This window comes from Mus caroli, unplaced genomic scaffold (genome assembly GCF_978045245.1).
Source record: "Mus caroli unplaced genomic scaffold, Mus_caroli_1 scaffold_14, whole genome shotgun sequence".
Taxonomy (NCBI): domain Eukaryota; kingdom Metazoa; phylum Chordata; class Mammalia; order Rodentia; family Muridae; genus Mus; species Mus caroli.
This window is the reverse complement of record NW_028227269.1, coordinates 80,482,906-80,496,540: the sequence shown is the minus strand read 5'-3', so window position 1 is coordinate 80,496,540 and position 13,635 is coordinate 80,482,906. Positions and strand designations below refer to the sequence as shown.

Sequence of the window (13,635 nt, the reverse complement as noted above, 5' to 3'; positions counted from 1 at the left end):
ATTCTTCCAAAACTATTAAAAAGTATCTTTAACAATCACCTTAGAGGCTGGGATACAAAAATGGAGCAGAGCCTGAAGGAAAGGCCATCCAGAAACTACCCCACCTAGGGATCCATCCCACAGGCAGATACCAAACCCAGACACTTGGGTTTGATGCCAACAAGAGCTTGCTGACAGGAGCCTGATACAGCCGTCTCTTGAGAGGCTTTGCCAGATCCTGACCAATACAGATTCAGATGTACACAGCCAAACATTGGATTGAGTACGGGGACCCCAATGGAGGAGTTAGGGCAAGATTGTAGGAGCTTAAGGTTTGCAACCTTATGGGAAGAAAAACAATGTCAACCAACCAGACCCCCCCAGAGTTCTCAGGGACTAAACCACCAACCAAAGAGTACAGAGGGGGTACCCATGGCTCCAGATGGATATGTAGCAGAGGACTGCCTTATCTGGCATCACTGGGAGGGGAGCCCTTTGGTCCAGTGGAGGCTTGTTGGTGACCCAGGATAGGGGAATGCTAGGCCACTGAGGCAGGAGTGGGGTGGCGAGGGGAGCACCCTCATAGAGGCAGGGGGAGGGAGAGGGGACAGGGGACTTGTGGAGGGGAAACTGGGAACGGGGATGACATTTGAAATGTAAATAAAATAACCAATAAAAAAGAATCAGAAAAATAAAAAGAATATTAGCTTAAAAAAAAAAAAGAGGCTGGGCTACAGCTTAGTGACAGAGCGCTTGCCTAGTATACATGAGGCCCTACATTCAATTTCCAGTACAGAGAAACAAAATCATTCCAACCTTTTATATATAACATGAACTTAAAATACATAATAAAGAAGTCTTTACAGCACATCGTCTTCAGGAACAGAATTACTCCAGTGACTCAGCATCAACCTTTTCCTTCTTAGCTGCTCTGTTTCTCAGACAGGACGACAGTAAGCAGAATGCGCTGATCGCATCTCTTTATCAGTGAATTAAAAACAATCAACTACTGTTAAGATCAGAGATCCCTTCAAGAAACTCACCTATAACCAAGTCTCTGGCCGACAGAAGCACCAGCGGGTTGGTGAAGGTTACTCCATATAACTTGAACTTGCTTGTGGTTAGGTTTCTGCTGCCATAATCCAAGAGCCAAATGAGACCACAACATAGACAGAAGTAAACTGGTCTACTGTAGGCAATAATACGATTATGACCCTGCAAACGATACATTTTCACTGTCAGGTTAGCTCATTTTGAGAGCCACAACTAAGTCCTGAGTTCATTATTAGCTTGTACTGTAATGGTCTGAACCGTTGCCATATGACAGGCAGGTGCTTCTGATGATTATAGGAAAATGTCAAAGACAAGTGTGTACAGGGGAAGGATAGAGTGAACCTGTGACACCACTGGGATCAGAGCTATCGGCATGAGCTCAGTGTTTCTATTAGGCATATGAATAGATACAAGAGAAGTGTACACATACATATGAATGTACAACTACAAGTTACACATCTTTACCCACTGAGAGGACCCAGACACAATAACATTCTAGTAATAAGGTTACTAGATCATCCTGATCTTAGTTCACAAAAAAGAGCCGAGATTTCACAGGAGAAACAAGGTAATGGCGGCCAGTAGGAAGGTATGAATTCAATGTGGATCACACTGCCATTAAAGCAATGGCTCTCAACCTGTGGGTCACACCCTGTTGAGGTTGACTGACCCTTTCACAGGTCATAGAAAAGCACAGATATTTACATTAGGATGTGTAACAGTAGCAAAACTAACAGTATTATGAAGTGGCAAAAAAAAAAAAATAATTTTATGGTTGGGGGCCACCATACCACAAGAAACTGTATTAAAGGGTCTCAGCTTCAGGCAGGTTGAGAACCACTGCATTACAGGTTCACACGTCTATATCAAAAGGACACAGAACAACTTGACAGGCTTCAAATGACCAAGTGAAGAATAACTGAGTATCAAAGCAAGTATGTAACATTATAGTCCACTGTAACACAAGCCATACGTCCACACAAATGCACAGATCTCTGTCTCTGTCACACACACACACACACACACACACACACACACACACACACACACACAACCTATTGTATATAAACACATAAACATAGAGACAGAAAAAGGGGCTGGGATATAGTTTATTAGTGGTATAATTGTCTCACATGCACAGGGTTCATTATCAACACCACAAATAATCAGCTAAGTCAGAAGAGAAAACTATTCCTTTTATACTCCTACTCCTCAAATACACTAACCTCTCATAACCAAGAAACATCAAACACAAATTGGGAGATAGTTCTATGATATAACTGCTCTAGATCCATAAACAATCAACATCCAAAAAAAAAAAAATACACACAGGAACCACTCCAGGTTAAAAGAGAGTTAGGAGCCCAGATGAGGAAGGAGAGCAGAGCAGATCTGAGAAACACCTCTAGACTGGACAGCAGCACTGTGTTAGGGCTGATTCCTAACTCTGACAATCATGGTCAATGAATGCACAAAGTGCTCTGAGGAAACTCACTGATGTACTAAAGGCACGGGGACATTAGGTATAGAGGCATTACGTTTGCAGAGATAGGGAGGAGAGGGAAGGAGGAGAGAGAACAGAGAAAGGTAGTGCCCGCCTCACACGTGAGGACAGCCCTGCAGTCTGGAGAGGAAGGTGCACCGGCCTTCCTCTAGTCCCCAAGATACTATTCTGCAAGCCAGAAACCATGTCAAGAGTTCATTCACACAGCAATGCATCAAAATGTCATTTCCCTTCAAAAGTATCCTCACAGACGACAAACATCAGCCACAACATCTCCTTGTGTGATTTACTTTCTGTTCTGGTCACATCAACTACTTCAGTATAAGGATAAAATTACTACAATCAGGAATGAAAACTCTACTAAACGTTATTCTAGAAGCTTATTGCTTTAAACTAGTTTATTTGTTTATTAAAAACAAAACAGATGCCACTTTGGAGCACTCTGGTCTAGAACTTAGGCAGCTCTGGTCGGCTGTAAACTCCCAGCAGCCTTCTGTCTTCAGCCTCCTATACTGGGGTAACGGGTGTGAGCCACACGCTACTGCTTTGCTCTACTGTACAGAGAATGCCCTTTCATCTTTCTATGAAACAGATGAATTGTCCAAACCAGAACTGGATCACACTATCTGCTCAGTAGACACAGGCTCATTAGCAAGGATTTTACCTCATTACTTAGCACAAGTCTTAAACAGCAGTCAAGTGCACTGCATCTTTATATTCTTGCTCTTAATGGATCATCAAAGAAGAATGAGTTTTTCCTACTTTAATATTCTATTTCCAACACTTATTCACTATTTTCAAATTTTAGTAAATCCAAATAAAGCTGATATGGATTATGTCTGCCTGACACTATTGAAGCAGGCTGCCAAAAAAATGAATTATTATGCTCATTTCAGCCAGTATTCCAAGTCTGTCAGCGGTGTCATTTCATCTCACACCCATAAATCAACCTACACAGTGTGTCAACTCTTAGATGAGGCAATAAATATAACCACAATTCAACCTGTACACACCAGGAGAAACTCTGGGCTTTGGTTACAGGAGACTTACATGTCTCGGAGAGGAAGAGTCAGGCTGAACACTCTAGAAATGAACAGAAAGATACATTATTTTACTCAAGTCTCCAGGAATTTCACAAACCAACTTTTTTTTTCTTAAAAAAACAAAAAGCTTGTTTTTATTTTTTGTTAAGTGTACAAAATCCTAGGCTTCCTCATGAGAACTTCATTTCCCCGAAACACACCCTCAGCGTGCTTCTTCCCCACGCCCACCTCTCCCAGCTCTCGGCTCGCTCGCTTGCTCGCTCACGCCCATCTCCCTCTTGGTGCTGTTCTTCCTGCTCACTCACATGTCTAATAAATAGGCAATACACAATAAACACGCAACTTAGGTGTGTGTCTTGGGCACCTAACTTTATATGTGTACGTATCCAACATGTGTGTGTCCAACTATGTGTCTGTATCTATATATATGTTATTCAACTATATATGTGTGTGTGTCTAACTATATGTGTATATATGCAAATATTTTTATGCATATTAGAGAAAACCTGTAATATTTATCTGAGTTTGGTTTATTAACACCTCCAGTTCCACCTGTTTTTCTGAAAAATGACATTTAATTTCTTTCTTTTTTTGAGGGGCCAAGAAGACAGGGTCTCCTCTATATACTCCTGGCTGTCCTAGAACTCACTATGTAAATCAAGCTGGCCTCAAACTTAAAAAAGATCTGCCACCATCAATTCATTGCCTCATGGAGGAGTGAAAATGTGTGTGCGCATGTGTGCACACATCTATCTCATTTTTAAAATTCTTTTACTTTTTGAGATTATACATTTCCCTCTTGTAAATCCTCCCTCCAATTCGTACCACATACCCTTCCTTGCTCTCTTTCATATTCATGGCCTTAAACATTTTTCTGTTACATGCACATGTGTATGTGACTACATATATATTCCTAAGTAGAACATCCTTGTCTGTGTGATGTACATGTATGTTTGATTTCAGGGCTGACCATTGGGCACTGAACCACCAATTAGGGGCTCCTCGCTGGGGAAGACTGTTCCTCCCACCCTCGGCATTCCTTAGTTGCATACAGTTCTTTTTGTCACAATCAACTTTTAAAATGCTCTTTAAGTGATTTCTGTAAATGTCTCCCAACCAAGAAATTGTGAACAATAATTCCAAACGTGAAGCCCAAGCTCCAGGCACTGTCTCACCAGAAGAGTAAGCAGTGCACACCACCCCTCACTGTTACTTAATTTAGCCAGTTAATAACTTGCAACTACTCAGATTAATGCTTTAAGACGATGTTCAATAGACACATCTGCCTTTCTGCTGGCTCTTTATGACTTGCAAGCCATATGTGGGATATGGTGACCGCCAGTCCACTCAGGAGATATACAGGAACTCGGCTGAGCACGGAAGTCCTAGTTCCAGCTTACTACAGAGTGGTGACTCAATTTATTATCTGCTTGTGCACACCAAAACAATCAAAGGGATCGCTGTGAAAGCCTGTGAAAATGCCCTAATGTCCTCATATGATTTCTTTTCAAACCAGACCCTCCCCAAGCCTAGCTCATTCCCAGTGGCATACAACACACCCCTCCTAGGCCAGTCCATCACTACCTACAAACCGCACCGCACCAAGCATGCCCAGTTTGCCATCTGGCACCTGCCCTTGGCTGCACATGAGCCTGGGTGACTTTTCAGTTCTGCCAACCTCAACTCCTTCTGAAACTCTAACTCCCGCCTTCCTTTTTCTGTTTATGACACTACTATTTTTCTAGTCAGCTACTTAAAAAGAAAGTCCCGGCAGCCCTTCCCCTCATTTAACCACACTAAACCAAAAGCAGTGGACAAAATTAATGGAGCAAGGGACACTAGAGCCAGAAAATGACTTTGCAGGTTAAGATGACAAAGAGATCAAGTGGCTGAGGGAAGGCCAAGCCTCAGAAGCAGCAATTTTAACATGTCTGCCACAGTTAAGCAGAGCCCTGACTCTAATTCTTACTGCACAAGCAAAGAAACCATGTCTGTCAGTGTCTAACAGGACTGAAGCCTGCAACACATGTGAAGCCTTCTCATCTCTAGCAGGACATAACTCAAATAATGGACATACAGCAATAAAAGCTGCTTCCCTGGCAATAATAGAAACCAAGAGGAGGGCCGACAAGGCCCAAGGGAATTCTCACAAAGTCAGCAACCCTTGAGTAAAGAAGCAACAACAAATGAGCCGTGTGAGAAGCATGAGCCACTGGGGCTGCGCAGTCACGGCGCAGCACTGAGGATGCGGAACTGGAGGACAGAATTAACAGATGCCAAACAATGACAGAGAGTGGGGCTGGCAATTCAGAAACAGCAATAACCTAGATAGTTTTCTTCAGACATTAGCTACAAACATACAAAAATATCAAGCCAGCTGAGAGCATCAACAGAACTGAAGCAGCAGCTAGCAGGCTGGGGAGGGTTCCTTCCACACAGCAGCATATCTAAGGAATATAATCTAGGTAGAATCAGGCATGCTGACTAAAGGGAAGGGAACACCCTATTAACAGGCTTTAGGCAGATTCTCCCATTTGCTTAAATGCTTACAACTGACAATACAGGTACTTCTGGCCACTATTCAGTCAGTACCAAAGGGACATCAATATTCTCTTTTTGATGTCCCCTAAGAATAAAAACTATCTCTACTTTTTGACAATGTTATCCACCAATGAAAATTTTAATAAATCTCACCCACAAAACAGAAAGCTCAAAGATAGGAAAAGAAAGCTTAAAATGCTGGTAAACTGAACCAAAATAAATCTCAAGAATGCAAATTCTTATTTTTAAAAAAGATTTATTCTATCTATCTATCTATCTATCTATCTATCTATCTATCTATTATATGTATATGAGTACACTGTAGCTGTCTTCAGATGCATCAGAAGAGGGCACCAGATCCCATTAGAGATGGTTGTGAGCCATCATGTGGTTGCTGGGAATTGAACTCAGGAAGAGCAGTCAGTGCTCTTAGACGCTGAGCCATCTCTCCAGTTCCACAAATTCTTATTTTATTTTATTTTATTTTTTCCGAGACAGGGTTTCTCTGTGTAGCCCTGGCTGTCCTGGAACTCACTCTATAGACCAGGCTGGCCTCGAACTCAGAAATTTGCTTGCCTCTGCCTCCCGAGTGCTGGGATTAAAGGCGTGCACTACCACGCTCGGCACAAATTCTTATTTTAACAGTGGTTTTTCATTTAAAGAATTAGTTTTTAGTAAATTCAATTTACATACAATTACTTTTTAAAGTTTACACTCTTCTTTGGACTCTACATAATCCAATGTAAACCTCCATGGAAAATAAACCTAAAAGTTCTCATCCTGTGGCAAGTTGGTGAATGGCCTTAAACACAGCATGGAAGGCAGAGACACTAGTACCTTGAGTAGTGAGTACTGGCAGCTAGCGATCACCAGGCAGAACTGGAACACCCAGATGTCTCTGAAGAAGCCTTGGATGAGAAGGATGGACCCCAAAAAAGCCACAAGAATAGCCAGGACAACAGCTAATATATTCTCCAGGATCTCACGGTTTCTGTGGATGGAAAATTAACAAGCAGGCCAATTGTGAGTACAAGAAATTCATCAGGCTGAAAAACGAAGGCATCTCTGTAAGGCCTGCTAGGTTGTACTTAGGATGTCTGCTCTGAATAACATTTCAGATTATACAGGAAAAACCCCTACCAACTGTGGACGCGATACAGCTGTCCTATGCCACTTGACAGTGGAGTGCCCTCTACATAGCTGTCCTATGATACTGCAGAAATGGAGTGTTCTCTAACATGATCTCATACCATCTTCTCTGTAAGATATGCTGTAAAATAAGTGGCCAATTTGGATGGCAAATAAAGTGACATAGGAAAAAGGTTGAAAAGCAGACTCTCAAGGCTGGAGAGAGGGCTCAGTGTTAAGAGCAACATTTCCTATGTTGATAAATCCCATTATCAATCAGCTTTTTATTCATCCTGGTTTTTGTGCCAAATCTTGTAAGTTTTCTATAACGTTAGGACAAATCTTTTGTGTCACATAATTTGCTATCTTACGTTCCATATTAATGCTTATGACTGACTGTGATTTAGTTTTTGTGATATGGTCCAAGGTAGGGATTCATATGGAAATCTGCTATTTTTAGTGCCAACTCTCCACCACTTCAGTGATTTGCACAGTATTTAAATTAACACTTGGGCCTGGAGCATTCATTCTCTTAGAAAAGTTCCTAATGGTAACTGCCGTTTATTTAGGTGGATCTATGATAATTATGTCTTTTAAGGCAGCTGTCCTTTTCATTTGCTATTGTCAACATAATGTCACAAAGCTGTTGATATTGTTCTTACTGCTCTTTAATTCCTAAGGGATTTGTAGCAACATCAAGCCTCACAGGTCATCCGGTGTCTCCTCATCAGGGAGCTCCAGGTTGCTCAATTTCAGCCTCTTGTCCCCTTGATTGTCTGCTGTGTTCTTGCTTGTCCTTGGCTAGGATACGTGCTTACTTGTCTGGCTTCCTAGTGCAGAAGCAAGTCAGAGATTTGAGGTCTTCCTCCCTGGGCTTGGGCAAGCATGTGCCTTGGGCAGCTTCTTCACATTGCTTCTGTTTAGGTTGTACTGGTTTCTTGACTGTGCGTTGATAACATTCCTATAAAACACAGTTTCCACCATTTCTTCAAGTCTTCTCTCTTCTTGTTGTTCCCCAACACGCCCATTTTGGTTTGATGCTCTTGCTACTGCTGCACTCTCCGTGGTCCTTCAGACATGCCTGCAGCCACACTAATCCTTTCTACAAAGTTTTAACTGTCATCCCACCTAACAGTTTTTAATGGCAACACTGCAATATTCAACTCTGTATGTTTGATTTGGGGTGTATTTTTCTATCTTTCATGTCTCCACTTAGTTTTTCAAATAAACAGAATACAGTTCTAATTATTTTAAAATCTGTATCGGCTCACAGTTAACATCCCTACAAATTATGGGTTAGCCTTAATGTATTCCTTTCCCCTTCCTCACTTTGCAAAGCCGAGCAGATGTCAGTCAGTCGTCAGTCTTTACTTGTTGGGTGGTCTGTACTTCTGGATTTCTATCAATCTTGAATCTGTATGCTTCTTTGATCCCCTTGGGTCTTGCGCTTATGACTTGTTTAGTGGTCTGAAGTAGTGTACAGGAGGCTAACGCTGTCACATGTTAAAGTGCGCTCTTCCTAAGCAGACAGCTATTCAGATGCATGAGCTAGTCATGGCCTGCTGAGCATAAGAGAGCCGGCTACACATCTCACCGCTCTTCCAACAGCTTCTTTCTATGCTACTCTGTACTATGGACCCAGGACCCACAGTTTCACCACTTTATCCCGAGATTTACACTGAATTTTATGTTCTCCCTCCCTATGTCGCCAGACTAGGAGCCCGAAACCCACAGAGTTGTGGTGACAGGATGTGCACCATCAACCCCTCAGGCTCACTGTCTTTTACTGAGTCATCTCCAAGGCTTTGTCTACCTCTGTTTGTTTATAGTGAAGGTAAATCCAGTATTGTTCCTACTTGTTGACTGGAAGCAGCTACTGGTCAGCAAATCTGAATAACCAAGCCTGTCTCCCACTAAGACACTAGTGGTAAAGGACACTAGTGGGACAGGGCACTAGTGGTACAGGGCATAGCAACAGGCTCCCTCTTCCAGCCCTTAGATTTGGGATCATAGTACCTATAACCTTAAGATTATAAAACACTCCATAAACTCTTTTAAGAATCAACTCACATTAATAATAAAAACATATCCTTGTGGAAAAGAGCATTTAATGGACTTAAAAGAATTAATGTTTAAAAGCTCTGTTACTGTAAGTCTGCTCTCAAGAGGATGAAAATAGAAAGCGTTGTCCAACATGATTTTCAGGTGAAAACATAAATAGCTAATTAGGAAGAATTCAGTTTAAGAATCTTAACCCTACATCTTTAAAACCATGCTCCGGTCTTACCTATCAAACAGTGCCAACAGAGTGAGTCTGTCAAAGTTAATGCCAATCCACAGCTGGGGCAGGATCCAAAAGCGGTAATAGTGTTTAACTTTTTGGGCAGCTTCTTCTGTGGGGCCATAAGTGGCTGCCAAGTCAGGGCTTAGGTCAATGTCCTGCTGCTCCAACAGATCTGTGTCAATGGTCAACAGTCTATTCAACCGAATCTGTGGGAGAGAAAGCTAAAAACATGCGAGAACTGAAAGGGTTAAATACTCCTGAGTTCCGCAGCTTGTACATCACATAAGCCCCCAATTCTCTATTTTTCACAAGGAGTGCATTCCTTGTGAAAGTTCCATGATGCCTAGAATCTACAGAAGGTGGCAACAGGAAGCAAAACAAAACAAATTTGCTCAACAGACCTTCAGGAAAGGTGTTAACACAGCTGGTGAGGCCAGCAAATGCACTCGCTGTGGTCACTGGGTACCTCCCTCTTCTGTCATATTTAAGCCCCTTTGCCATTAAGGTATGACTCGGACTGCCAATATAAGTCTGAGCCCTTAGCTAACACTTCCCCCGCCAGCTGCATGGTGGGCATTTCTGATTTTAAGGTCCTGTTGGTGCCAGCAGGCTCCTCACCTGACACTACACAGCAGAGTACAAACTATTTCTTAATTTTTAACTCTTCTATTCACCAGCTCTACAGCCGCCCTTCCTTCTGTCAAATGTGCTTAACAGGCAAGGTCTTTACTATTCAAAAGCACATGGAACAGTCAAGGAAAATTGCTGGTCCTGATATTTAAATATTGATTGATGCTTCTCTAAACATTTTCTTATCGTCTATCCTAGGGTTTCACAATTCTAGCACTATAGATGTTTTTGGCAAGATAGTCTTTGTCATAGGGGCTGTGCCAAACACTACAGAATGTCTCTCAGCATCCCCGTCCCTGTCTCCTGCTGACAGTGGCACTCCTCTGGTTGTGTGGAGGCATGTTTCCAGATACAGCCAACAACCCACTGGTGGAAACCACTGCTCTACGCTCTTCACACCCCCAGTCTTAGAAGTCTGCTCACGACTCACCTTCAAGAAGCCACTAGACAGACCGCCTCAGACTAAAATCCATCCAGGGCACTAACAAGGATTCATGCATTTTATGCTTTCCAACTTAAATCATATGCACTGTCATAGCAAAAGCAGTGTTTTAAAATCCTCATTCTGTCTCACACAAGTCTCATCTAATCATGTTGTTCCTGAGCTTTCTCTCAACACATGCAGTACTCAGTAAGTGAGCTCACAGTCAACAGTTTAAGACAACATCAAACTCTACTATTCAACGTGAGCCTGCCCAGTAGCACAATAGATGGCCTGGCAGGTTACAGCACTTGCTGCCAAGCCTGAAGACCCAAGTGTGATCTCCAGGACCAACTAACTCCCTTGAGTTGTGTCTGACCTCCACATGTGCACGTGTTCTCATGCGCACACACACAGTCCACACACAAAATAAACAATTATAAAAATGGAGAAGCACACAAGAAGAAAAAGTACAGCACAAACAGGTTAGACAATGGTAAGTGGTCCTTTTCAGACCTACAAAATATCAAGCAGTGTGACTCTGACCGCCCCCCCACCCCAAACACACACACGGGGCTAGCTGAAGTCTGTGAGGTGCGAGATCCAAGGCAACAAAACAAACGGGATTTTGTCAGTTCCCAACAAAAACAACATTTTGTGATTTCATTAATTTGAGTGATTGGGGGGGGGGGCAGCTATATAAATGAACTTTTCAGATTGAATCTAAAAATGTATCACATTATAAGAAATTAAAATACTTACCATATCATGTGGATAAAATCGAACTGAGGTAGAACTTGATACATGAGAATCCGTGTCACTAAAATAAAATGAAAAAGACTTTAGGGAGTAAAGAGCTTGCCAAACAGTATTTTGTTTGTCTGGTTGGTTTCTAAATTCAGTTAACAACTGGACAGTATTTATACTAGCTTCATTCTTCCAAGTAAATACCAAAGATCAAGTCTTCATTTCTGTAAGTGCTGAGCCAGAGCACTGTGATAGCACCTAAGTTCAGCCTGCCTCTCCAGCTGACTCCAACAGTGCACACAAACTTAGTCAATGATACAAAACAGACTGACATGTGCCGATACAGTCGTTTGGATTTCAAAACTTGAGACTCTACTACACTCACAGTGCAAGGGACTCCTCTCCTACTGAATTCCTTGGTGGTAACCCCCAGCCCCACTTTTCCATTATCAGCTAACCTTCCACTTAGTAATTTCTGCCAGGGTGGACTCTGAGATAAGACTAGATCAACAGTTAACCTGAGTGACTGTAAGTTCCATTGGTTTAAAAGGCACTAGAAAAATGAACCACCAAAGTTACATTAACAGATACACACAGCCTATTGGTGGAGTCCTAAGAAAGAATCAAATGGCCGTTGTGACAAAGTGAAATAATTAATCATGGATTCAAAGCAACAATGGGAACAATTAATAAGGCTATTTTTTTTTTAGGAAAAAACATCAATATGCTTTATACTATAAAAGAGTATATTATTTAAATATCTAATTTATTTGTTTTTTTTTTCTAAAATTTTTATTACCTTACAAATTTCTTCCTAAAAGGAAAAACAAAATTATTTAATGGAAGAAAACTAACTTTTGAGTCTAAACTTCATTGTAGCTATTTTTTTTTTCTGTTAAGCTTTTTATATCATGTAATATAAAGAGGACATTGGACATCAGTTAATCTGGAACTGGGCAAACTCTATCCCATAGGCTTTAATGAAAATTTTTACTTAATTTTTAAATACAGAATAACTTACATTTTAAAAAGAACACTTTTCCCCACAACAAAACAGAAAAATCAAAACAAACAAAAAACACCCTTAATTCTGCAGAAATGAATGCCTTATGGCAAGTATTAAACTTGATATAAACATTTCCAAAATAATTTGTATCTCACGTGGCAGCTTACAGTTAAGAACAATTCACTTTATGTCTGAAAATGAGCGAGAGAGAGCAGACAGTATGTGCTCCGACAACAAGACAACTCATTTGAACAGGGTGTGCATAGCCATCCCACGACATATACATCTCAAACATCATGGTATACAACAGCAGGGTGTATAGTGGTTTTAGCCATTAGAGAAAAATAAGTTTAAAAACAAGTGTCTACATCTCAAAAGTTAAACCTTAAACACGTGAGTCACACAGTCGGTCTGACATCTCCACACCTACCAGATATTGGACGCTCTTCTTGCTGCTGGTTCGAAGTTTACCAGTGACATGTCACAGCCGCCCGTCTCATAGAGGGTGGACGAGAACTTACCTAGCAAATGAACACATTTTGACAAGAGTCATTAGGCTAGCCGGGTCTCCTTTATGGCATACTAAGCTTCCTAACGTTTGTATTACAAGACTCCTACAACCCCTCTGAAAACCACAGTCTCCACGCACTTGGGAACGACATGGTAAAATGGCAGCGTGTGTGCTCAGTATCAAAAGGAGGAGGTTGAGTCCGCTCCCTTCTTCTCCTCAACTTAGATAATCATACGGACGGATGAGTTAATGTTCCAAAGCCACCTTGACGTGAGTGGTCCTAGCAAAACTTTACTTAAAGTTTGAGACAGTTCGAACTTCACGACAACAAAGTGTTTTTTTTCAGAAGAAATGAAAAGTGAAAAAGGCTCAAAGGAAGTTAATATTGGTGCTAATTAAACCACTTTTTAACATCACCAGTTATACAATGTTTCCACAGGAGTTGTATAAACATTTGGGAGTGACAGTTGTTACAACCAGATAGTTCTATAAAATCTAAAGGGATTAAAAATCAAACTAACTAAACACATAAGAATTAAAACCTAGCTCTCGGAGGTTTCGCTCAACCCCATGCCTCTTCCCACAAGTCCCTGCTGCAATGCCCTGTAACCCACAAGAGCACAGCACTGCCTAGGCCGCAAGGCCCTCCTCCCACTTGACTGTGACGACACCATCTAGAATACAACAGTGCCTCTCTATATTTGAAAACAAAAGGAAAAGTAAATAAAATGAATAGAACAAGAAATAATAGCACAAAAGTCCAGTTGTCTTAAAACAAACTCCACTTT

The 13,635-nt window shown here is 41.4% G+C and overlaps 1 protein-coding gene across 5 annotated transcripts in view; it reads right to left on the bottom strand.

Moving 5' to 3' along the window:
- Pcnx1 (pecanex 1) overlaps positions 1 to 13,635 on the bottom strand; it is a 144,113-nt gene that overhangs the window by 41,035 nt on the left and 89,443 nt on the right. For 3 of the 5 annotated variants that reach the window (XM_021179162.3, XM_029484750.2, XM_021179163.3), the window contains 6 exons: positions 12,767 to 12,857; positions 11,346 to 11,403; positions 9,536 to 9,753; positions 6,958 to 7,111; positions 3,587 to 3,619; positions 1,023 to 1,194 (listed from right to left, as the gene is read on the bottom strand). In XM_021179162.3, the coding sequence (XP_021034821.1) occupies positions 1,023 to 1,194; positions 3,587 to 3,619; positions 6,958 to 7,111; positions 9,536 to 9,753; positions 11,346 to 11,403; positions 12,767 to 12,857 (726 nt within the window). The remainder of the gene's footprint in view (positions 1 to 1,022; positions 1,195 to 3,586; positions 3,620 to 6,957; positions 7,112 to 9,535; positions 9,754 to 11,345; positions 11,404 to 12,766; positions 12,858 to 13,635) is intronic. The other 2 variants (XM_029484751.2, XM_021179164.3) reach the window with 1 other exon arrangement.